A 25,228-nucleotide genomic window follows, 5' to 3' on the forward strand; every position below is an offset into this window, starting at 1 on the left:
GGAGGCGCTGCTGCGCGCTGCGCCGGGCGGGAGGGGGGCGGCGGTTGCTACTCCAAGATGGCGGATGAGGAGACTCCGCTCCTCCGCCCGCGCGACGGCGGCCTCGGCGGCGCGGCCGAGGGCCCCGAGCCCGCTCCGAAGCGCCAGCGCCTGGACTCGGAAGACGGCGGCGGCGGGCGGGACGCGGGGCCCGCCCAACGCCCGGACCGGGGCGCGGGGCCGCCGCTCGCCACCGCGGCGGAGCCGCCGTGCGAGCCGTGCGAGGGGGCGGCCGCGGCCGGCGATGGCGGCGGCCGGGCGGCGGAGGAGGACGAAGAGGTGGCGGCGGCCTGGAGCGGCGCGGACAATAGGGCCGGGCTGCGGGGCCTGCCCCGGGCGGAGCCGCAGCCGCGGCAGCGGGGCCGGGGGGAGGGGGCGGAGGCGGCGCCCGGCGAAGACGCGGCGGAGGCGGCCATTGGCTGCAGGCGGGCGCAGTGTTCAAACGGGGCGGCGGAGGCGCCGGCCCTGCATCCCGGTGAGGACCCCCCCCCCTCCCCTCCCCCGCGCGGCCCGGCGGGACAGGCACCCGTGGCTGGGGGTGGCGGGCGCTCGGGGCCGGCTCCCCCCGCGGGCGCGGCGCCGCGGCAGCCGCCCGGAGGGCCCTGTGCCTGCCGCCGCCCGGGGCCGGCGCCGGGTGCGGGGACACAGCGCCGCGGCGAGCGGGTGCTCCGTGCGGGGGCGGCCGCCGCCCGGCTGAGCCGCACGCTGGATGCGAGCGGGGCGGGGGCTGCCGCTGCCGCCGGCTGACCCTGGCCGGGCCCGGTGCCGGTGGGCCCCTGTCAGAGCCCGTTGCCTTTTGCGGCGGTCTTCGCAGGAGGAGATCGGCTCGGTTCTCGCTTCTGAAAGCACTCATTTTGCTGTGTCGCTGGCAACAAGTTATTAAAAACGGAAAATCGTAAGCCCCGATTCCTTTTTGCAATTTCTGCCCGGGTAATTATTTGACTTATCTTTCTTGGAATTGCACAGGAGCAGCAGTCCTGAACAGTTCTTTAAAAAACTTCAAGTTACAGCCTTGTTTAAGATTTCAGCGACTGCAGCGCATAACGAAACCAGAATCTTCTAAAAAGTTTCTTTGCAGGTCGTGTTTGAAGCATACTGTTTGGGCAGTGCCGATGTGAAAACACCTTGCATTGCATTATTGAAGCAGATAGCTTTTGAGGGGTTGTTTTTTGGGTTTGGTTGGGTTTGTTCAGGTTTTTTTTTCATCTTCGGTTTTAAGGTAGTGCTTTGAAGAGACTTCTTAAAAGGTATAAGATACTGCATTCTGCCAGCAAGGGCTTTGCATTTTATCCCGGAATACAGTTAAAGATATTTTACCTTTAACTCCATAGCAAAACACGACAAAAAACTTCTGCCTGTGCAAAACCAATTCGGAAAGGGAACAGAGCAGTGTGATAAGCCTGGAACAGCCTCAGTGTTTACAAACGTCATTGGAACAGCAGTCAAGCTAATGATACCTTAATCGGTGCCTTGTTTGAAGCCTTTTTCCTCAAGTTACTCAGGTCCTCAGGCATGTTTTGTTGCGGATTGCTTAGTTCTGGCAAGCATTCCCTTCAGTCCTTTGAGGAATCAAATGAATACCCAGGGAGTGTTACAGTTTAAACTGTTCCTTTAGCCTGCTTCGATCTGTCACAGTGTTTTTCAAATACAAGACAGCGTGACCTGTATGTGATGAGACTCTAATAATGTAAGCTTTCATTCTTTATACAGTAGACATGTCATTGTAGTAAAACTTGCAGTTCACGCTTACTGATGTGTACTAATCAACTTTTTTCTTCATAATGCTTTTTGCATAATATATTCACTGATTTAATGCATACTGAGATGGAAGTGAAATGCTGTACATACACAGGTTAATAATAAGAAATAGCGATGTCAGTGAGCACCTGTAGTCTCAGAAGAACAAGGCAGCGAGTACATAAAGCAAATACCTGTCCTCTACCTCTTTCCATTCTGTTTGGAATAAAGTATTTATGCCAGTAGGAAAGAACAGGACAGCACAGTCTCTAAATAAAATATGATGGTGTTTTGTGGTGTTTTTTTATTTAAGAGTAAAGTGAAGTAACCACGCTAAAATATTTTAGGGGTCTATTCAAACGGAAATTGAAAACTATTACAGTGATTCTTTGCTTCAGAGAGAATGACTGAAACTTGTTCTCCTTTGTTCATAGTCTTAAATTTTCAATAAATTAAGCTGCAGTTATTGTGGCTATTTCTAATAAGGCCAATAAAAAAAGTTTAGTAGTCTAAATTCTAATAAGCTGCTTGGGTTAAAATTTAGATTTCCCCTTAAACATTAGCTTAGTAATGCATGCTGTACGATAGGTATCTCATTCTTCTTTGGACTCCATCTAGATACATGATGAAGTTGGATTGAGTTACTCTGGCTTAAGGCCACGAGCTGAGCTGAGGTAACTGCAGTACTCCAAGCCAAACCCAGCTGCAGGGTAAAAGGATGAGATAAACTTAGTGAAGGTGATTCAAGGTAGCATATTTTCTGTCATAACTAAAATATCAAAGTGTGTATGTGGTTACCCATCGCAGCTCAGCTGCAAGATAACAGCTTAACAAAATTCTGTAACTTTGTTGTATTCAAATGTGTATCTGTGGGTTTCTTTTAAAATACTGTGCTCTTAAAACCTAGTCAAAGATTAGGCTATAAATGGTGACACACATTTTATCCTGTTTCTCAGTTAACTGAATGAAGGGAGAATTGTAAGAGAAAGGGATTTTTAATTGTACTTTTAAAGCATTTGGAGAGATACATATATTAAGTTACAAAATTCTTAAAGCCCAACACTTCACAGAATGAAAATTTCCCTAAGGTCAACATCCAGCCCACTGTGAAGCCCAGTATTAAGATAGCAAATCCTTCAGTAAACTACTGAAGGCTTGAAAGCTATCTGTAAACTCAAAAAAAAAAAATAGACATTTTGTGTGTCTAATAACAAAGCTGCCTATTTGTAATTCATTGCAATGAAATTTGAAAGCATACAATTTTAGGTTTGTGATATGTTTAAATATATATGTGTCATTTGGCTCAAGCATAACCCATCATTGTTGTCCTGTCTTGCAGATAACTTCCTTTTTAGTGATGAAATCATAGCCAATGGTTTTCACTCCTGTGATAGTGACGAAGATGACAGAGCCTCACATGCAAGTTCTAGTGATTGGACTCCGAGACCACGTATAGGTAGAATCCTGTCTAATGTTCTTAGATGCTGTTTGCCTTTGAATAGTTACTTAATTCTTCCTAGTCTTCAAATGATTTCTTCTATAGCAAAAAAATTTGTCAGTTACTGCTGTTGAGCAGCTTAAGAGTTGTTAACTGTATTCTGTGTGCTATTTAAGGAGTTTTAAAATTAACCTCTTTAAACTTGGTTTGTTATGATTAAAAAATTGTCAATGTCTCTTTTTGTGTAGGAATCCTGTCACGATCCATCTTAAAAGCATACACACAGACTCACTGAATTGAACAGATTTATGGCATATTTCTGGCCTGTTTACTTGGTACTAATTCCTTAAGGAACAAGAAGATGATTCTTGTATTCTAGCCAACCCTTAGGGCTCACTGTCCTAAGTGTTAACATCAGTTTGGGAATTATTAGTCTGCATATATATTGCATATTAGCAGTTAGGAACGCAGTAGAAAGCTCTTGCCTCACACAGGGACAAGATAACTTCTAAGGTCACCGGTGATTTGTGTGGGACGGTGGCTTCCAGGGTACAGAGGGGTTGGGGCTTTTTTGCCTTACACAGGCATGATAATACTACAGCATTCATTTTGCCAGTATTGATAAAAATAGCAGCAAGAAAACACATTATGATAACACAACATTCCACTCAAAATCTGCCAATATGTTGTCTTTGCTGATCCCTTATTACAGGATCACTCTTGGTACCTTTTCAGTAGATAGGTTTAACAAACAGTTTTCTTTATATGTATTGTAACTGGCCTTAGTGATAGCTATTTGGGCCCTATTAGTCAGTTTAACTTCTTAAGATTTACTTATTTTTCCTCTGCTGCTCTAATCTCAAGTCTTTCTGGAAGGATTGATTTGAATCTGAAATTGTTAGTGTTAGATGACTAAAAGAACAACAACAATCCATGGACTAGTGGGCCCTATGTGTCTCTTTAGAGTGGTGTTTTTAATATGACTAGAAAGTATATGTATTATTTGTTGTCTTCAACTTACTACTGTAAATACCTTACAAAATGTTGGAAAAATACAATTGAAGCCATGCAATGGACGTACATTGTGAAAATCTTGTTGCTAAATAAGTGCACTTCTAAGACACATTGAGTTTGCAATGAGCTGGGATTTCTACCTTGACTCACTTGCTATGACATCCTCCATGAGTTAACATAAAATAGTAATAAATAAGTAAAAACCCTCGCTATACTATCACCACAGAATTTAGACCAAAACATACACGGGTTTTGATGAATGAAGCACTAAATTGGATTAATAAAATTGTTGTAGTCTGCTGTAGCAAGCATTACTAAATGGGACAACGATCATAATAATCTGAAATACTTGACTCAATTTTTTTATTTTTAATTTTTTTTTTAAATTTTCTTAGGTCCCTACGCTTTTGTGCAGCAGCATCTCATGTTAGGTACAGACCCACGGACAATTCTGAAAGACCTGCTACCAGAAACAATCCCTCCACCTGAACTGGATGATATGACACTGTGGCAAATTGTTATAAACATTCTTTCAGAACCACCAAAAAGAAAAAAACGAAAAGATATTAATACTATTGATGATGCTGTGAAACTTTTACAAGAATGCAAAAAAATAATGGTCTTGACTGGAGCTGGGGTATGTATTGCTGCAATGACAGTGAGAGAATTATGTAGACTGTTAAGTATTTCCCAGTGCTTTACAGCGTGCAGGTGATGTGACCCTCACAATGTTGTAATCAAATAGATGTGCTAGATGGGAAGAGGAAGCACAGCTATCCACTAGAATGATGCACACTGCAGGATTGAAGCTTAAGCTGGAAATCTCAAGATCTCTCTTCTTATAAGAAAACATTCTTAAAACATTTAAACTTTTAAAACAGCTGCTTCCATGCAAAATAGTTATGGAATAAGATCACATCTACCTGTTCCAGAACATTTTCTATCCTAGTCATTTTTTCATTTGAAGCAGAAGTTATGATTTTTTAAACAAAATGTCAACGGATCTCTTAAAATACCTGATGGAGCTACAGGAACTAGAATAATAGGACTCAAAGTAAAAAAAAAATAAAAAGTTTCTGTGTGTGAGGATTGTAAGAAGAGTATGATTAGGTTTCAGTAGACTGAATATTACTTTTAACATGTGCTGCTCTATGATGGTAATAAGATTACTCACTGTTTTACTAAAGAAGATTTTTAAACTGTTGTACATTTGCAGCTTTATACCCATGTACCAGAATATGATAGAAAAGTCGATCATTTTTTGCTTCTGTTGTTCATACACAGAGGGTAGGACACCATTCAGAAAAGATAAGTAATTCAAATCAGCTTGTTAGAAAAGTTCTACTACTTCTGTTACCCAGTCTTGCTCTTTCTATAATTGCCATCATACACATTTTTCCCCTCCTCTTCCCATAGTGTTTTGGGGTAGTCTGAGGCAATAAATTTTAGTCTTTATTGACTACTACAATGCTGTGATAAACAATGTTTATTTATCAAAAGGGGGTTATTCAGAAAAAGTAAGCCTTAGAAGTTACTGTGTTAGCATGTAAAAAAAAAAACCAAACCAAAAAATCGGCCACTTTGTCCAAGCCTAAGTTGGCAGATCCATGAACACTTACTAATCAAATTTAATGCAATTTTAAATTTTTGTTCACTTCTTATAGAACTTCCAGTAGTAAAAGTAAATTCTGGTGTCCTGTTACTAACTCTACAGGTTGTACCAAAGGGGTTTTTTTTGTCCAGTTGTCAAACGTTGTTTCTGTGCTGTCTCTCCTGCTTGTGATTTGGGAATTGTTGTATTGGTCAAAAAAAAAAAAAATAAAGGGGGAAAAAATGAAATGAAAAGAAAAATAAATACAGAGAACCCAGCCTGGTTTTGTTCTTAACGTCTCTGAGCACGGAGCATACAGAAATGTGGTTTCCCAAATAGGTTGTATCATAGCAACTCTTTATAGCCGAATATGTGGTAGTTTTGCTTATTTCAGATTGCAAAAATATATTTCAGGTGTCTGTGTCATGTGGAATACCTGACTTTAGATCAAGAGATGGCATCTATGCACGCCTTGCTGTAGACTTCCCAGACCTTCCAGATCCTCAAGCAATGTTTGATATAGAATACTTCAGAAAGGATCCCAGGCCGTTTTTTAAGTTTGCAAAGGTATGGTTTTCCAGCAGTTCTTATCTTGGTCAGTAAAGACAGATAATATTAAAAAGTATAAACCAGATATAAAACTATTCTGTTAACAAAATGGTATCTCTGTCTTTTCTTATAAACAAGATAGAAAAACATGGTAATATATTGAATTTATTTTAATGACAGACCTCATGCAGTGGCATAGGAACTCTCCTTGGGCACATCTTTGCAATGTATCAACTTTATATCCTCAGTGTTACTTGCATCATTGTATGCAACCAGGTATTAGCCTTACTAGAAATATTTAGCAACAATTTTTTTTTTAGCTTATTTTTACTGTTAGCACTGTAAGTTCATTATATATTCAACCATTCTAGATGATGTCTCTAATTTCAGGAAGGATAAATAAAAACTTGTAATTATTTAATCAAACCTCAATCATCTTGGCAGCTGTTACTTTCTCTGAAAAATGACAGAGTACGAGAAACTTTTGGCCAGCACATGAGTAATGCGGAAAGCTACATTTGAATTTGATGTGCTGTGGCATGCTCTTCAATAGAATACATTCTCATTTTAGCACTGTGTTTATAGTAAAGGGGACTGAAGCAGTTTCATGCACTAATAAGTTTGTTCTTGTTTCAGGTTTTGATATAGTTATTACAAGGATCTGTACATGTTACAGAATTAAACCCTTTTTGCAGGGACTGTGTTCGCTTAAAAGGGAGAACACAGTTGTTTGAAAGATGTAGTGATACTAAACAGTTTAAAAAGCAGGGACTACATCTCCAAGACAAGAAGGAACTGTAGAAGCTGTAGACATATGTACAAACCTGCATTTAGTCTGGAATTTCCCTGGGACAAAGAACAAAACCCCAAAATATTGTAAGAATTACTACAGGATCAGTAAGGACTTGTAAAAATCAATCACTAATAGTGCTCTTTCTTCCCTTTGCATGTAATTTATACTGCTGCACTATTTATTTTACAAAGATTGGAAAAGAAAAATCAATGCATTCTTCAGCTGCTTGGGGTTCTCTGAAAGCCTCCTATCCTCAGTTGTGTATACTCAGTTACTTGCTTTTTTAATATTAAAAAAAAAAGCCCCCAAAACCTTACAGCAAACAAACAAAACCAAAACTTACTTGAAGCCTGTTATACATAGTTTTTACCCAAATAGACCAAATCCAATTTGGCTTATACTTTCTTACTAAAATAATTTCTCCTTCTCCTTTTCTGTCCGTCAGCTCAGTTAAGAATATTGATTTCTTATTCCATGAAGTCTTAAGTTCCTTTAATTCTAGGGGCAAAGAAATGGCTGTATAAATTTGCAGAGCTCAGTGGCAGACCATGTCTTACTTCTTCAGACCAGGATATAAAAGCGGTTAGGACTATATGAATATCTGATTATAATTATAATAGTCTAGTCATAACCCAGTTAATAGCACTATTAGCAATCACTGCTCATTTTGCTGCAGTTTAACTCCAGAGACTCACGTAGCTTCAGAATTAGAAGTAACTTGAAATATTTTGGGGGAAAACCAAATGCTTTCATTTTAATAGTTGGGCTATACAGAGCTGAAGGCAGAGCCTTTACAAATATTAATTTAATAGTTCACTGTTGAGCTAGAACTTTTGGTTCAGCTTTGGCCAGTGTTAAAAGGCCAGTTGACTGTTCAGTGGTGAAAGTGACTGGAGAGCAGAGGGTCTGGAATTAAAGTGCCTCCCCTAAATGAGTGCTCCTGACCAAGAGCAATAGTGCTGCTGCTGCTGTTGTCCTCCTTGTTGCACAGCAACCAGAGGTACCACCCAGGTGGTCAGCTCAAGAAAGAGGCCTCTAGTGTGACGCTTTCAGCTGGGTGCCCACATTTATTTTTTCCTTTTGACAGGCTCCTTGTTCATTCACTGTGAGCAAACATGAAAACATTCTACAAAAGTGTCTACATTATTTCCTGTATGCTCTTTAGATACACCTACCTCTTCTACCTTGATTTAATGAAAGGGCTAAGAATCTGTCAGGCATAGCAGAACTGTTCTGCTAAGCCATATGGTTTGAACTTGATGACTACTGCTAAGTGGCTAAATTGGCAAAGCTGGTCTGAATACGACCGATCTTCCCCTTTATACCCAATGCCTTTCTGCTTTCTGGGCTTTCATCCTCTAGGAACAGCTGCTGATAATGCTGAGGAGTAAAAACTGCTTACACCAAACCAGAAGACCAGAATTAAAATTCCTCATGACATATTTGTGAGACTGCAGTTAAACCATGTATGTTTCTAATAACAAATATTGAGGTTACTTGACATATACAAAGGGGGAAAAAAAAAAGCTTTCCTATTTCACCATTCCCAAACCCCCCAAAATATCTAAATCTTGCTTTTATGTTGTGTGAAGAGCAAAACATCAACCTGCATGGAGCAATTCATCCTGACATGATTAGAAGCTCAGCTGTTGAAGGAAGAGTTGGATCTGGGAGAAATGGCAAAATGCAAAGGATTCCCAGAAAACATTAACTGCTGACATAATCATTATTGATAATATTTAGGTTTTTGTGAATTGCTGCAGTTGGAATAAAGACATTTACACTTTCTAATGTACTTCTGGATTCCCTAGGAAATCTATCCAGGACAATTCCAGCCGTCTCTTTGTCACAAGTTCATAGCTTTGATGGATAAAGAAGGAAAACTACTTCGCAACTATACTCAAAACATAGACACATTGGAACAGGTTGCAGGAATCCAAAGGATAATACAGTGTCATGGTTAGTGGTTTTAGTTTCACTTATTTTATATATAGGAATGATTTTTACTGGTGCATGTGACAAGGTAATAATTAGAATTAAATTATTTTTTCTAAAATTGGTATCTCTTGGCAACAAATATTCTGCTTTTAAAATGTTGATTTTTTTTTTAAGTAGCTGAAGTATTTAAATCAGAAGTTCAAGTGGAAATACTTCTTTCAGAAATTGTTAAACAGTGGTCTTTGTGTATCAGTGAAGATCCACACCCTGTCTGCACAAGCTTAGACCTTAACTTTTAAAATGTATTTGGTGTTTCTTTATGTATGAGAACATAGTGTGGAAATCCGTCTTTTCATAGGTCCCTCTTGCTGTCTGTCAATTAAATGGAGTTTGGCTGTTACCTCATTCTTTATTTAGGTTATATTCCATTGAAATCTTAAAACATCCTGACACTTCAGTGAATTTACCTCATGAATAAAATACTGTGGATTAATCACCAGTTCAGCTGAACTGAAGATCATCCTGTTACACTTTCCCCGTCATACACATTCTGTAATGATGATACCAAATTAAGTGGAATCTCTTAATTAGTTGCTTGATATGCTTTCCATTTCTAAGGACTTGCAAATATCAAGTTAAAAGTCCAAGGATTCATTTTTAAGGAAAGGATATAGAAAATTAGTTCTTCAAGTGCACGTTTGGATCATTTAGTAGACTTCTGACAAATAAATTGTTTAAAAGCAGCATTAGCATGTTTGTAAGACCTTTCTTATCTAATTCCACCTTTTCCAGGGACCAAACCCACTTGGTTTCCTTATCTGCAAAGCCTAGCTCAGCATCAGATTCGCCAGTTTTCTTTTTTCAGACAGAGTAAACACAGTGCTCTGTCATGGTGACCGTACAGCATGCAGTAGAATCCTACCTGTCAAATAATCCAGATCTGGTGCTAGTTTCTGTTTGTGCTCAGTGTGTCACGCATTTTCCTTTGGTTGTCATTCTGTATGAGGTATTTATCATGAACTTCTTACATGGTTGTGGTTTTGCACATCACGTCACACTCTAGCTTCCATTTTTTCAGTTGCACACCTACAGTATTAGATTTCAGACCATCTTCAGTGTACGTTCTTTATAAGTGGATTTTAAATTTAAAAGATTCTTTAAAAACATGCTATGAACTCTGAGATTTTGAGGCCTCCAGACATTAGTGAAGTTTTGAGCACATCGAGCTTTATCTGACATACAGTTATGTTGCTCTTCAACAAACGCTAGTTGACTAATGGTAAAAGAGAAACTGAAACCATTATGTAAGGGTTCATACTGCTATGTTCTGTCATTTTTGTCTAGCTGCGGCAATGGCACGTTTATGTGTGCCAAATGACAAGGAACCTTCTCATGATTTGGGAAGTCCATATATGAACCTTTGAACATATTTCACACTGCAGACTTACAGTAAAGTGGCTATTGTGAAAACCACCGTATCTTAGATGCATTTTCTGAATTTAAAATGGCTATTACAGTCGACCAGCATGTCTGGAATTAGATCCTTTTTCTTGCCATTGCTGTAGAAGAATGATCAGAGGTGGTGGCCTGCTGGCTACACATGACTCGTGCATGGAGCAGCATAACTTCTTAATCAACTACTGACGGTGAAAAATGAGAACTCAAGTACTAGAGTTGCAAGTAGGTAGCACCAAATGCCTCAGACAGTGTTAAGTCTGCTAGCCTGACAGACACAGCCCTAGCATACTGTATAAAGGCCTCAATTATTACTATAAACAAGTTACAATGAGCAAATAACTGTCATACTTCCTGTAGTTTTTGGAGTCCCTCGAGTTCTGGCAGCTGCAGTGCTGAGCAAGCGTTTCAGAAGCTGTGCACTTTCCACGCCAGCAGCGATCAGGCAAGCTGAACTGCCAGTTGTTCATAAACAATCTGCTCCAAGTTTTTCTGTGCTTTCACTCTTTTTTTCTTACCCAGATACAATATCCCCAAAGCATATTTTGATGATGTACTTAGCCCCAGAATCCCTTCATTTAGCAGTGTAAGTGTTGGTTGACTGCTGTGCATAGGTTATGAGCAGAAAACATCTTTGGTTTGGGTGGCTTAAAATAATGCTCCGGATAAAGTTTTGGTACCAGAGGTTTTTAACTGTTCTTCTGCAATGCTTTCAACATCTTAATGGTTACCTTTCTAAAAGTTTCCTTTTGAAGAGAGGCTTTTATACCCCCTTGTACATTGCTCAGTCACAGGGCTTGCTTACTTATAGGTGCTTTCGTATCACCATTAGAAATTAGATAGCTCCAGACTTTTACTGTATGAGTGACATATTCTAGCGCAGGGTCAAAGATCCCCATTTTTTAATTTTCTTTTTTTACTCCTTGTTTCATGGTTAGGAGAAAGTCTGTCAATTTTTCCGTTTCATTCTTCAGCATTCTGTCAACTTCTAGCATTTTTCCTTCTGCAGATAAAAGGCCTTGTAGACTTCTCTCTCCTGGACAGATGCACACATAAAAGGCCACTCTGGTTTGCCACAGTGATTTCATACTCTATATTTTCATGTGTGTGTTAGCCACCCAATGCTTTCCCTTTAGACAGAGACAGACGTGAATGCGCTACCACTTGGGCATCACCCTCAGTGGCTTCAGGAACAGGCCAGTTAGAGCTACCAAGTAGATGGATGGAGCAACAAACTTACAGTCTTGCCAAATAATTAACACAGTAGCTAAGCTGGATACCAGATTCAGAGCAGTATTTCAATTTTAACAATATAGCTGTAGCTTCTCACTTCTGCTGAAAGGAACAGTACTCCTATTCAGTTGCCTACAGTCAAGTCTTTACTAATGCATTTTCTTAGTTATTTTGCCCTACAGATTCTTGAGTTCATGTGGGTTCTTTTTCAGCTGATGCTGTTTGCAGAGCTGTCGGCACTACTGTTAGTTGCGTAAAGAGAAAAGGGAAAGTTCTGTTTTCCCCTTGCAGTATATGCTTGTACAGGTTGGGGGAATGAGAGGACACAATATAATCTCTGTTGACATGCATGTGGTATATCACTACTCCTAAACCAAGATTTCTGTTAACATCTGGAACTACTTGTAGTACTACAAGTATCTCCTCCTAATTTTCCATTACTTTTTAATGACTGATTTTTATAGCACTGCAGCATAACAGCCTTTGTGTCAAAATAGCTTGCACAAAAAAACCAAATCTGAATGACTGAAAATCCTTATTTCAACTGTACGGGTTTTTCCCCTCAGGTTCCTTTGCAACAGCTTCCTGCCTGATCTGTAAATACAAAGTTGATTGCGAAGTTGTTCGAGGAGATATTTTCAACCAGGTAAAAATTTTACTTTAACTCACTGCAGCTTTCTAATAAGTAATTCTCTCCAAAAAAACCCACAAAAAACCAAAAAAACAAAACAAAACACAACCCCACCCAACAAACTGAAAACCACAAAACACCAAACCCAAAACACCACACTTGGATTGCTTAAAGGATCTGCTTTTAAAAGGCTACGTTATCTTTGCATGTATTTCATAAAAGTGCCTATCTGCATTTTAGCATTTCCTCTAACACTTGAAAGTATACTCAGATGCTGTACTGCAAAAATTAGGTAATGGGAAGAAGCAGAACAAAACCATAAGAGTCCATTTTTAATGGCATCTCCGAGAAAAGTAGAGGTTAAAATGGTAAATAGCAGGTTGGATTTATACCTGTTTTATGTTAATCTCAACTCACAGTCACACTGAGAAAGCATTCTTATCTGTTTATAACATTGGTTGCTCTTTGAGCACCTACCTATGTTAAAAATATGTTTAAACAGTAGGTGATGCAAGGAGAAATTGCCAGCAGCTTCTGAGCAATGAAGAGGATCAAATGAAATGTCGAAGGTTGCTTTCTAGGAGTTCTGAACTACTCCATATTGTGAACTGCACACATCTGGGTGTGACATGCCCCAGGGCCGAGGCAGGAATTAGTTCTGCTCTGGAAGAATGAACCTTTGGCTTGGAGAAACCCTCTTTGCTCTTCTTCCCCTTCTTTTGAAGGAACAGAAATAATGATTCTTTGGTCAAAGAGATCTTGTTTATACAAATGGAAAGGGACTCTCTTTTCTGCAGGCTCATGTTTTTTTGATAAATGCTTAGGTCCACAGTTGCAACTTTAGATGAGAAACATGGAAGCAATGTAAGTCCTTCAGGTATTACATTTGAAATGGAACCTGATGAAAGCCCTTTCAGAAGAGATGTTTGAGTTAAAGCTTTAAGAAATGTCAATCTCATAAGCCTGAAGCTTTGTAACACTGGAATATTGAATGTGAAATCTGGTTTATTTTGCTGTTAAGAATATTATTTTTGAGAATTTTTTATCTTACAGATGTTTGCTGTTCCTTTACCATCAAAGCCAGCTGATTGGAGTTTAAGATTTTTTCCTTCTAAACAGCCTTCCTAAGCATGTTGTAATTTTCTGTTTTGATTTTTAATGGTGAGGTCTCCGCTTCCCAACAACACTTTAGTCATTGTATGCTCATGTGCTGAACCAAATTTCTGCCCTGATGGCCCATACCTGCTGGTGGTCAGTAATGGAAGCATGGGGAAGTGGAGAGCAGAAGACTGTAGCAAAACTTTTGCATAAAGAGAAAAAAAAGAGTTCTTACTTCTGAGATAGGACTGAAGGAGCTTTTTACACTCAGTCTCTTAGCCTTAATCTTACAGTACTGTTACCAGGTACATCTTTCCAGGGCAGGCCCTAGCTGTAATACTGAATTATTTTCATAATGCAAAATAAATGTGGTTATTGCCAAGTATAATTTCACACAAGAAGAAATGGAGCTATTGAAAGAAAACATACCCTTCTTCCTTTATGCCTAAAAAAAATTGTTCTATTTGCCATCGTTATCTTTATTCCATAGCCTGCATTTCCCAAACCAGTACTATGCAGTTTCTTTTCCTGTTGCCTCTCTAGAATATAGAATTTGGTTCTTTTGATATCTATCAAAAGAAACTTTTTCTGTACTTATGAAACAAAACACTGTCCATTTCAACAGCTTTGTTCTCTTAACAAGTCCTCCTTCAGAAAAATGGTTTTGGCACCTGGGTCCTAATAGGTAGTCCAGTTTCTGGTCTCTGCAGTCCTACACTGCTTGAAAGTTCAGTTATACAAGGCTCCAGGTCCTTAGGTTTCCCTAAAAATACTACCTTTCTTTTGCTCTGGTCCTTTCCCTGATGGTGGTAAGTGCTTCACAAGGAAGTGAGTCTAGCTAGCATCTTTCTGCCAGGATTTCCTTTCAGCATATTATGGACTGAGAATTGTTTGAGGTCATCTGTTTAGAAAACTACAAATTTCTTGTTGCTGCTCCATTGTTTTGCCACTTCCAAGATAACTTGCTAGGTCCCTGTGTAGCATGATTCTTTGTCTTGGTTGCTGTATACAAGCATCCTGCTGGATGAGAAGCAGTAGCTATACATCACACATAGAACTTCCGAGTAAAACAATTGTCAGTCGCTTCCAAAAGTATCACTTTTACTTTGCTTTTGACTATTTTAGTCAGTTTCAAGAAATAGTGAAAGGGTCTCAGATTTAGGAAGAAAAGGCCCAAGAAATGGAAAATGCACACCAGTTCTTGGATATTCTTAAGCCTACGTAGTCTTTACTAATCTTGTTTTTGATGTACAGATAACATCAATAGTCAATGAGAAATTCCATTTCTCTTTCATTAGACAAATACATCACCAGAGGTGGTGGTGGGATTTTGGGGAAATGCTCCTTCTGGAGGGAAACAGGACCCTAGGCAATTGAGTGGCCAGTTATCTAGCTTTAACTTCTTGGTATCAATGTCAGCTCTTGGAATAGATCTTCCCCTTTACTGAAAACCTTCCTGAGAATTAGCAGAGAAGCTGGTGAGTAGTGTAGTGTTGAATGAACCCATTTCTGGGCCCATTACAGTGACTCAAGTGATTTGGATAGGGACATCAGTTCCTTTACTATGATCCACTAAGTCACAAATCATTGGACTTCCTGGGAGAAATTATAGAAATGGAGTTTATACTACTTGGTCTTTTTAAATTTAAAGTTAGAGGTTGTCTTCATTTTATCTTCCTCCTAATACAAAGCAAATTATTTTCCCTTCTTAAGCTTCCAACTGAAAGTGCAAAAGCATCACTAACATCAACAGAAGAGACAGCAGGGTAAAAATCTTCAGAAAAGTTTAAGCTGTTTGTGCATTATGAGCTGTCTTTCTGATACATAAGGATCCAAGGGAAAAGTTCAAGATTCATTCCACCCATCTGCTCCTTTTTCAGGAATTCTTTAGTTGTTTTCCCTTGGGCACTAGCACATGGTGAAGGTTTCCTCCATACCAAATCCCAATTCTTGTGCCATATTGCTGCTTATGCATCCCTCCCACAAGGTTTTCTTCAAAGGAGAATTGATTCTTTGTTTGAAGGCTTAAAGTTTTGGGAAAGGTCTCTGACACTAGAGGAAGGCCTTTTACTTGGGATGTTTTCTCATTTGGAAAGCATTGTCTTTTGTCCTGCTGTAGGCATCCATAAACTGGTTCTTTGATTTAAACCTTCTAAGTTCTGTATTATTTTTTCTGCATATGTTCTCCGTACAAAAGGGAGTTGTTGGCATTTAAATGTCACTTTTCATATATTTTCCTGTTACAGTAGGTAATACACATCCCTTTACACCTTTACATAGCACTAATTTGCTTGTGATGACTGCTATACGACTGCAGTTATGTTTAGCTCCTTAGATTTTATTCTGGGGTATTGTATTTAACACTACGGCTAAGAAGATGTGAACTATTTGAAAGAAAAGTTGCCCAGTAGTAATTGAAGTACTGTCTGTACATAGATCAATCACCACCTTGTTTTTCTTCTCTCTGAAAAAGTCTTAAGATAGGAAAGAGTTGAAAGAGGTCCCAAAGATCAGAAAATCCTCTCTTTTCGGGAGGAAAGGAAGCATACTTCGCCACAAACATAACTCTCACCCACTTTAAGTGAGCAAGGATTCTTCTCTTTTTTTGGATGAATTGGAAAAGTTTAAAATAGAGACCAAACAAAAGTTCTTTCCTATGTTCTTGTCCTGTATGCTTTTTGGTAGCCACCTGCTACAGTTCCATGTTGCTTTTTGTGTGAAACACCATACCCTTTCAGGAGAGGAGAAAGTAGAGCAGTGAAGGTCTGCAACACACCCTTTGATTAGGAAGGATTTTATATCAGATCCTACAGTGGAAAATGACCGTGAAATTGTAAGGTTTTGCTCTGATTAAACAGAGAAAAATATATTCCTATCAAACAGGAAGTAGTTACTCACTGGTGCTGAGCATGACTTCTGGATTTTGGCTTAGTTGTCAGACAAAGACCTGTGGTATAGATCTGTGTGGTTTCTCCCTTCTGACTTAAGAGGACTCCCTCTTTATTCCTGCTGTAGTTTTATTTCGGTGTGCAGCTGCTGCAGGCTAGGGTAAGAAATGTAATATCTGAATATCCACAGAAAAATGGAGTGAGGAAATATCACTGAAACTTCCTTGTCTTTTGCCAAAATAAGTTACTGTGAATTGCTAAAGTCTGAGGTTTTCAAGGGCACAGCCTTGAACTGTAGTAATAGAAACTGTTCTAACACAGGTTGTACCTAGATGTCCCAGATGTCCACCTGATGAACCGCTCGCTATCATGAAGCCAGACATAGTGTTCTTTGGAGAAAACTTACCCGAGCAGTTTCATCGCGCTATGAAGTATGACAAAAATGAAGTTGATCTCCTTATTGTCATTGGGTCTTCACTGAAAGTAAGACCAGTAGCATTGATTCCAAGTAAGTTACTATCTCTGGTAATATTTTCTTCCAAAAATTTTGGATCAAAAGAAATTCTCAGTTAAGAGCTCCAAGAAATGCTTTTGGCTCAATTCAGTGAAGAAACTAGAGTATGCATCTAGTTTTCCAAGATGAAAATTGATTATCTCTCTAAAGCTGAAATGCAAAATAGAGAAAGTAACAAATTCCAAGTGCTTTTTCTACACTCCAGGCAAATATCAAGGTAACAAAATGATAATCTGAAAAAGCTACTCCCCTAAAACTTGAATGACTTTGTTCCGAGATTCAGTTCATGCCCCTCCCTGCTTGCAGTGTGCTGTCAGACTTACTTGAAAGATTTAGAAAGGAATCATCTTTAAGAAGATAAATGTAGTGTCAAACAAATCAGATCAAGTACATCAGGTGTCCAAGTTGTAGCTTATTTTAAAGTCAGAACTAAATGATACACAGTGTGCAGTATATAATGTGTCACTATTTGGATCCTTAGCTTTTAAAAGTGATGTGGAAAAACATCTCTACTAATATATGTTATAGAAAAATGCACTTTAGGAAGGCTGAGAAAATACCGTGACAGTGATTTATTTGCCTACCAAGTGCTAGACTTACTAGTACTAAAAAATTCTCATGTGTAAGCCTAAGGAGGACATGTGCTTAGCATCTGCTCTTAACTGGGAACAGTACCGCATCTGTGACCCTCGTAGTAACATCCTCTTCACCTAGTGTTTAAGCTGATGGGAAATGCCTAAGGACTGGAAAGTTAAGATCCACTACACAAACCATTGCTCTTTCTGTGCCCTTCAACTGGATTTCGTTAGTTGGTTATCTTGAGGAATCAGTGCTGCATTACCAAACGGATGCGTTTTGGAAGCCTAAACGTCAGAGATGGGTTGAGCAACCCTGTATATAGTGTATATACAGCTTGTACCTGGAAACATTTTGACCTAATTAAGGGGGTGTCATTTACCAGCAGTAGATTCTTCATGGCACTTTGGTACATACAACGAATGCACAAAATCAACATTATTCTTCTAAGAGATTACAGTTCTAATTTTAGTAATCTTTTTCACGCTTGACCAAACATTGCCGTAGTCAATATCACAAAGTGCATGTGTTTCTCAGTGATTGAGTAGAGGAACAATTTTTACTGGAAAAAAAAAGAGGGGAAAAAAGTCTAGATAGGCTACAGTAAACACAGCACCACAGACTGCTGTTAAATTTGGGATTTGCTTGTCTTCTTCCCGATCTGTCTGATTTGGTCTTGTTACAAGTGAAGGCATGAAGAGAAGTCTGAGGAATCAAGCTTTCTAAGTAGATCTCTGCTGAAATTAAAACTGAAGTGACTAGCTTTAAATTTTCTTTTCTATATATAGGTTCCATCCCCCATGAAGTGCCTCAGATCTTAATTAATAGGGAACCTTTGCCTCATCTACACTTTGACGTGGAGCTTCTTGGAGACTGTGATGTTATTATTAATGAATTATGTCAAAGGCTAGGTAGCGAATACACAAAACTTTGCTACAACTCGGTAAAACTTTCAGAAATAACAGAAAAGCCTCCACGAACGCACAAGGAGCTCGAACTGCACTCATCTGAGCTACCGCCTACCCCTTTAAACATTTCAGAAGACTCTAGTTCACCAGAAAGAATGACCCCACCAGATACTTCAGTGGTGTCTTCAGAACACCCAGCTGAATGTAAGGTAGAAGACTGTGATCCTGTGTCAGAAACTAAAGGGACCTGCACAGAGGAAAAGCTTCAGGACACACAGACGTCATCAGAAAACCCTGAAGATCCTACTAGTGAACTAATGAACTCTGAAACAATGAAGGAAAATGGATCTAACAACGGAGAAAATAAAGGAAAAAATGAAATACTGAAGAAGTGCTGGGTAAACAGATCTGCGAAAGAACAGATTAGCAAAAGGCTGGATGGTAAGTGTTAACGCATTTCAGTATTTTGCATTTTTTGGCAAAGATGTTTATTCTAGACTTAACTTTAAAGCAATAAATAAGTTATCCTTGATGGAATCAGTGGGTTTTGGTGGTTATTTTTGTTCATACTAGTGTCCACACAACTCACAATTGTATCATTTATTTCTTTTGAAGAAGCTGATAGGAATTCTTTTTGTAATTCATAATGGCTTTTATAATCAGTTATTATATACTCACCGAAAAGATCAAAGTTTTGGAGGTTGAAGGTAGATATAAAAAAATACATGAGTTTCTAACATTTTCAAATGCATTTTCAGAAAAAATAGTTTGATCCTTAAGTGGTAAGAAGCTGGTCCACTAGGTCATGATTTGGTAAGGCAGTAGAACTAAGAGATGGAGTCATGATAGGAGCTGAAAAGCAAGTCTCACAGCTGGACCCAGGCAGATTTTGAAGGAAACTTTAGCCTTTCCAAGGAAGCCTTCCAGTATGCTGTCTCTTAACTGATGCAAGGAGCCTATCACACTAGAAAATCAGTGTGGATGAAGAACCAGGTATTAAATTGCAACTTTCTAAAGCAAACACTGTTCTTAAACTTTGTCAAATACTCTGTGCAGTGGGTTCTAGTGCTGTTACAAGTAATGGAAATCTAGCTGCGAATACATGTACCAATGAAAAAAGCTGCTAAGCACTGAAGAGTTTAAATGCTTTTTTTGCATCAGAGGGAGGGAGGAGAAGGAACACTGAGCTTTTCAGTGAAGCATTTGTTTTGTGCTTCATAATAAATACACATACATTGAAATAAATGCATTTTGAATGTAATCTGTTGGTTACGTGTCACTGTGGAAAAGACATACATGCCAGGTACCTTTTAACCAGAAGTCTGCAAGATCTTGTACGAATTATTTATTTTAGCCTTTTATTGACTTCTGAAATTCTGTTTCAGGTACTCAGTATCTATTTTTACCACCAAATCGCTATATTTTCCACGGTGCTGAGGTATACTCAGATTCTGAAGATGATATCATATCTTCTAGCTCTTGTGGGAGTAGTAGTGAAAGCGGTTCATGTCGTAGTCAGAGCTTAGATGTGGAAGATGAAAGTGAGATCGAAGAGTTTTACAATGGCATAGAGGATGAGGATGCTCCTGAAAGGGAAGAGGAACCCGGATTTGGGGAAGATGGAGTTGAACAAGATGAATCGGCAGCTGATGAGTCATCTTACACAAATGAAGCTGCAGGGACTGATCATCCAGGCAACAAGTTGTGAAGTGATCACTGACTGGTTACAGGAACTTCCCACCAGCATTAGGAGCTTTGGCATGTCAGAATGAATGTTTACGTCTGGATTTAGCGCAACAAAAACATAAGGATGTAGTGTTTATAAATAACTAAAACAGATTTTCATGCTTAGTTTTTTACCTTTTTCAATAAAATTCTATTACTGCACACTCAACACTAACTCATCTTTTTTTTTTAAGGTACTAGGAATATCTAAACAATTGTCACTATGTTCACTTTTAAGTTCATCTGTCTGATTAGGCATCCATGTATATAATACATATTTTTGCTTAATGAATTTCAGCTTATATTATTTTTAAACAGTTTTGAAAAAGCCATTGGAATGTTAACTAATATAAAGGGAACAGCTAATTTAGACCAAAGAATGGTATTTTCACACCTCTTGCTTTGTAACCGTTCGGTTTATTTAAAACCTTCTCACACTTCTGCTAAACTTTTAATTCTTGGCTAGTCCATCATTAAACACTGGCATTTTCCAAGACCTACTGTGGCAGCTAATCTTTTGCTTTAACAAGTTATCTTGTATGTTTGAGACACATTTAGATGCAAGTAGATAGTTAAATGGAAACAAGACAGCCAGCACTTGAGAAGTCCTATGTTTTTTAGGCTGATAAGAAGTGCTGTGAAAATGCTTAGGTTACTGAGTTCAATACTTCCTGTGGATATGAAGCAATGTTGATCTTGGCTCCTTAGCAATTTAATACTGGTATTTTAAACAAAATGGATCCCCCATAGTAGAAGTTTTTCATGTCGTACAAAAGTCAAACATAGTGCAGCTTGCATTAAAAACAGCATTTGATAAGTTGCCAAGACTCTTAATGTGGAAGCCAGGCTGAGTTCAGAATGCCGTTTCTACCAGCATGGGAGAAGGTGCAAAAAAAATAAGCTCTTCCTTTGTACTTAGATGCAACAAAACCAGGAGAAACTAATTCAAGTACTGAGAGCCTCTGCTTATACCGCTGCGTGGATAAAACACAGATAAATAACTTAACCTGGAAGCACGCTGTTTTGAGGTCATGTCTCAGGTTGGGAAAATAATTTTCCACCTGCTAGCTCCACCATGCATGTTAAAAGCAAAGTAGCTACCAAAATTACTGCATTGTATATTCAAGTGCTAGGCTGCCTTACAACTGAGTGTTGCAAACGTTCAAGTGCAGATTGTTTCCAAGCCTTCAGAACTATTTTGTTAAATTGCACAGTGCAGTAGTAAGTGAAACAGCATTTTTCTATAAACCACTTTTTCAACATTGGCCCAAATAAACTCTATGATGTAGATTATTCATATACTTTGCTTTAATATTTATTACATTTTGGAAGATGTATAGTAGCTGTTCTTTGAACACAAGATCCATCAGTTAATAAATATTTAAGAACAGCCTCCTGTATTCATCAGAAAATGTTGGCATGTTATCTCATTGTCCAAATTTAATACAGCTCTTACTTGGCTACACTAAAGAATGCAATATGTTTAGTTTTCACTTGCATGTCACAATGTATTAGTTTGTGCTATAGGAGATATTTTAAATTGAAATACTTTGTTTTAAATTATTTTTACAGTGAGGATTGTTTTCTGCTCTTTTATATTGTATATAGTGTCTTTTATGTAATCTACTGGCATATGTTTTGTAGAAGACTGTTTAAAATGACTGGCTATCTTCCTGCAACTTTTGAAATACAAACCCAGTGTTTTATACTCGTACACTTTGTTCTGAAGTCTATTAAAATTGTCATTTGATTTCTGGTTTCTCTTAATTTCTAGTCAGATCTTAAAGGCTTCACAAAAGAGGCCCTATGAAGTCAAGCTATACCCTAGCTACTGTAAGGCATTATATAGTAAATCGCTTTTTTCCGTCTGCCCCCTTGGGGGAAAAAAAAGCCTGACTGAAGCTACTCTGCACTGTCTCTGGTAAAATGGCCTCCTAAACCACAATGGAATGTTGTCCTTCAGAAAACCACTTTCCTCCTTTCAAACTCCACGTTAACTGTAGATGTCTTTGCTGAACAAGTGTTTATTTCTGTTGGCATTCCAGTACCCTGCAGCTCTGCCACCTTTTCTTGACCCATCCCAAAGCTTCCTTGGTGCTTGGCACTTGTTGCTTCTGCCCCAACCCTGAACAGCTGTGTCCAGGAGAAGCTCTCTGTAAGGAACCTGCACCACTGGGGAGATCAGGGCATGTTTTGGTGTCACATGTACTTCATTTGTGGTTTGTGTGTTTCTCTCTGGGCAGCAGTCTCACCTGCCCGTCACAGCATGGCTGAAGCCCAACTACAGACCACCCTAGGCAGGTCAGGCTGCACTTTGTCGCAGGGCTACAGCTGTACTGGCCCCCTGCATGCTACAAAGATCCACGCCTGTTGGCCCTCAAGGGCCAGGGCCCAGTTTAGTTGGTTTTCCACTATGTAACACCTTACTATCTTGATGATTCCACCGTACTTCTGTATGACACTCCCTCAAATACAAGTTAGATTTGTATTAGGCAAAAGTCCCACCTATTTATAAGCAACTCACACACTTGAGAGATAAGAAGTATTAAAAAAACGAATTTTTTACACAGATAATGTTTCCCTATCAATTGCTTATTACTCTTAAAGGACTTCAAAAACATTTCTCCTCTAGAATAAAACAGCTGCACCTTTTTCTATGTCAAAATGAAGTAGTTCCGCTTTTTGTTCTTGTTCTTTCATGTATCTTTGCCAATATTACTTGAACAGAAGAGGAACCCCAAACTAGAACGTGACACCTTATTCCTCTATTTCACACACTATCCTTTCCCTGTAGTGAAGATCTTGTCTTTACATATCAAAACAATCACAAGGCAAACGATGGGAATGGGGAAATGTTTGCTACCACAGCTCTTTGTTATCCCTAAGTATTCAGCATCTTACACAAAATTCATCTGGAAGCACAGAAGAGCATGTACAATATCAAAGAGATTACTTGTTTTTCTCATGAAAGCATCTTAACCCTCTTAGCATTTATATTAGACACACTGAAAAAAAACGAAGTACAAGCGTTTCTTCAGTAAGACATTGCCACTCCCCAGCCTCCTTTCAGTCTATTTTGATGCATTAGACACAATAATAACCTTGCAAAAGTATTTCAAGTGATGTAAAAGAAGTCCATATTTAAAAATCCTGTGGGGTTTTTTTCTTCTTAATGACTGTGTATTTTCTATGGACCTATCTTGAATCCAGTACATTTTTAGTGCTTTTGATTACGGAAAATACATAATGCTTTTATATGCACAACAGCAAAGTGTTGAACAACATCCAACTGGGAGGGGCTATAAAAGTACAACATTTGAATGAAACCAGCATTCAGAATCAATAAGAAAATTTGAAAAAAGTTTGCAAAAAAGGAAGACACAGTTCAGGACCTCAAAGTCAACAACTATGCTGAAATACCGAACCAGGATGGTCAAATTTAAAGGCAGTTGCAATTCTTTGCATAATACACTTACCTCCACAGCGACTGGAGAATAAAACCCAGTTCAAAGCGCAGGATTTCAGGCTAACTGGACATGTCTATGTAGCACTGGCTTCTAAACCAGCTATAACTCATCAAGAAAAGACATGGACTCATTAGAATAGCCTTACTAACTCACTCTTTGCTCACCAGTTTTGAGAAGGCACCGAGGCTGCTAGGACTCAGTAGGAAAAGTAATGATAACATTAACAATGCGCATGAAGAGAAGAGATTTGCTATTTACTGTACCAGCACAAGGCCCAAGGACCATTCAGTTGAAGATGCAGAAAAGCAGAGGCGCTGAAGTAAGCTATGGCCGAGGAGCTGCAAAACTCCATGCTGCAGGATGCAACTAGACCTTAAAGCAGCCTCAAAAAGGAACTGGGCAAAGTCAGGTGGGACAGGACTACTGAAGGTCCTCGAAGAGGATTGCAAGGAAAAGAGTGTTTTGCGCTCTCTTCTTAAACACCTGAACTAGCTACAGGTGGAGACAGTTCGTAGCTCTGATTAACCCAGCACCGCAGTTCTCCAGTGAAAGGCAGAGACAGCACCGCCGTTTGTACCCGCCCTCCCAGCCGCGGAGCCCGCAGCGCCCCTCGGGCGCACCCCGAGCCTGGTGCGGTGGGCGCAGATGTATTATGACCGCAGGTCTTCAAAGGACGCAGTTTCTACAAGCGACACAAACCCCAGTGCTCCGTGAGCCGGGCACGGCTGGTTTTGCCCTCCCAGAGCAGCAGCCCCCCGCCCCGGGGGCCGTCCCCGCAGCGGGGCTACCGACGGCGGCAGGCAGCAGCGGCCTGCGGCTCCCAGAGCAGCGCAGTGCTGAAGCCCTTAAAAACAACCTCCAGACCCACCTCAGCGGGGTTTTGTTGTTTGGTCGGGGATTATTACTTTTTTTTCCCCCGCTCTGTGCAATTACTGTTCGATATAGTGATGCAGACAGAAGCTACATACATAACAGAAACATTAACAGCCGAGAAAGAGCAAGGGTGGGAGCTTAGCACTTAGCTCTTCGAGAAGGGACAGTTAGTACCGGTGGAGATGAGCTCAACAAGAACGTAAACAAGGAGCCTTCTGACGAGGACGTGCTAACTGCTAAAAGAAAATAAACCAAGCTAAAAATAATTGTGGCAGTAGTAGATCAGTGACCTCCTACTCAAATGGCCCCCACCCCGAAGAAGGTGGATCTCTCACTGGGGGGATCATGCTGATATAGACAGTGGGCATGTGTTAGTTTAGAGTGGACAATATGGAAGGAATAATCGTTAGCTAGCAGATGTTTTAAGATACAGAACCTAAATAACAAAGACTGCTAATATATGCAAAAATAAACAAGAACTTCAGGTAACTGCCCAAGAAGATGAAAAGTACATCCTGAAGAGGCGCCAGAGGGAGGAGATTCTGACTGTCTGGAAGCCTTATATATACGCACGACTTTGTATAATAAATATCAGACTGCTTGTTGAAACGGTGTTAGGAGAAGCGATCCCCCTTGCACCCAGCGCCGCAATAAACATACCTGCTTCACAACTCTCCTCGAGCTGTAGAGTTCGATTCCGCACGTCATGTTCCGCACGCTTTCCAACGGCGAAGCGCCGCTTTCCCGCGCTGGCAGCTCCC

General features: G+C 39.7%; 2 protein-coding genes and 1 long non-coding RNA gene across 8 annotated transcripts in view; 2 read left to right on the plus strand and 1 right to left on the minus strand.

The window, feature by feature from the left end:
• Nucleotides 1-21,877, plus strand: SIRT1 (sirtuin 1). 6 transcript variants are annotated; one of them, XR_008749795.1, is made up of 10 exons: nucleotides 2-514; nucleotides 3,116-3,232; nucleotides 4,624-4,865; nucleotides 6,234-6,386; nucleotides 8,973-9,120; nucleotides 12,354-12,433; nucleotides 16,726-16,912; nucleotides 18,283-18,843; nucleotides 19,161-19,395; nucleotides 19,788-19,878. XR_008749795.1 is itself a non-coding variant. In XM_013297376.3 (10 exons), the coding sequence occupies exons 4-10, from the start codon at nucleotides 4,653-4,655 to the stop codon at nucleotides 20,108-20,110; spliced, it is 1,665 nt and encodes a 554-aa protein (XP_013152830.2). In that variant the 5' UTR covers nucleotides 544-934; nucleotides 1,371-1,726; nucleotides 3,116-3,232; nucleotides 4,624-4,652; the 3' UTR covers nucleotides 20,111-21,877. The 6 variants fall into 6 exon arrangements, 5 of the variants coding, with proteins under 5 accessions (XP_055674621.1, XP_013152830.2, XP_005235250.3 ...); XM_013297376.3 differs by lacking the exons at nucleotides 2-514; nucleotides 19,161-19,395 and adding exons at nucleotides 544-934; nucleotides 1,371-1,726 and having other exon boundaries at nucleotides 19,788-21,877; XM_055818646.1 differs by lacking the exon at nucleotides 19,161-19,395 and having other exon boundaries at nucleotides 1-514; nucleotides 19,788-21,877.
• The window catches only part of DNAJC12 (DnaJ heat shock protein family (Hsp40) member C12), a 39,911-nt gene extending 14,683 nt beyond the window's left edge, over nucleotides 1-25,228 (minus strand). The window contains exon 1 of the mRNA XM_027783483.2: nucleotides 25,128-25,228. Within this exon, the coding sequence (XP_027639284.1) occupies nucleotides 25,128-25,175 (48 nt within the window). The 5' untranslated portion in view covers nucleotides 25,176-25,228. The remainder of the gene's footprint in view (nucleotides 1-25,127) is intronic.
• LOC129785728 (uncharacterized) lies at nucleotides 4,872-6,096 on the plus strand. The gene is made up of 2 exons (XR_008749884.1): nucleotides 4,872-5,328; nucleotides 5,658-6,096. It is a non-coding gene; the product is annotated as an uncharacterized LOC129785728 (long non-coding RNA).

The sequence above is a fragment of the Falco peregrinus genome, chromosome 1 (assembly GCF_023634155.1).
Source record: "Falco peregrinus isolate bFalPer1 chromosome 1, bFalPer1.pri, whole genome shotgun sequence".
NCBI classification, from domain to species: Eukaryota; Metazoa; Chordata; class Aves; order Falconiformes; family Falconidae; genus Falco; species Falco peregrinus.

Excerpts from the sequence above, each read along its gene's own strand:
- SIRT1 (XM_055818646.1), top strand. The coding sequence starts at position 58 with ATGGCGGATGAGGAGACTCCGCTCCTCCGCCCGCGCGACGGCGGCCTC. Across the intron at positions 3,233-4,623 it reads GACTCCGAGACCACGTATAG|GTCCCTACGCTTTTGTGCAG; the intron begins GTAGAATCCTGT and ends AAATTTTCTTAG. Across the intron at positions 4,866-6,233 it reads TGGTCTTGACTGGAGCTGGG|GTGTCTGTGTCATGTGGAAT; the intron begins GTATGTATTGCT and ends AATATATTTCAG.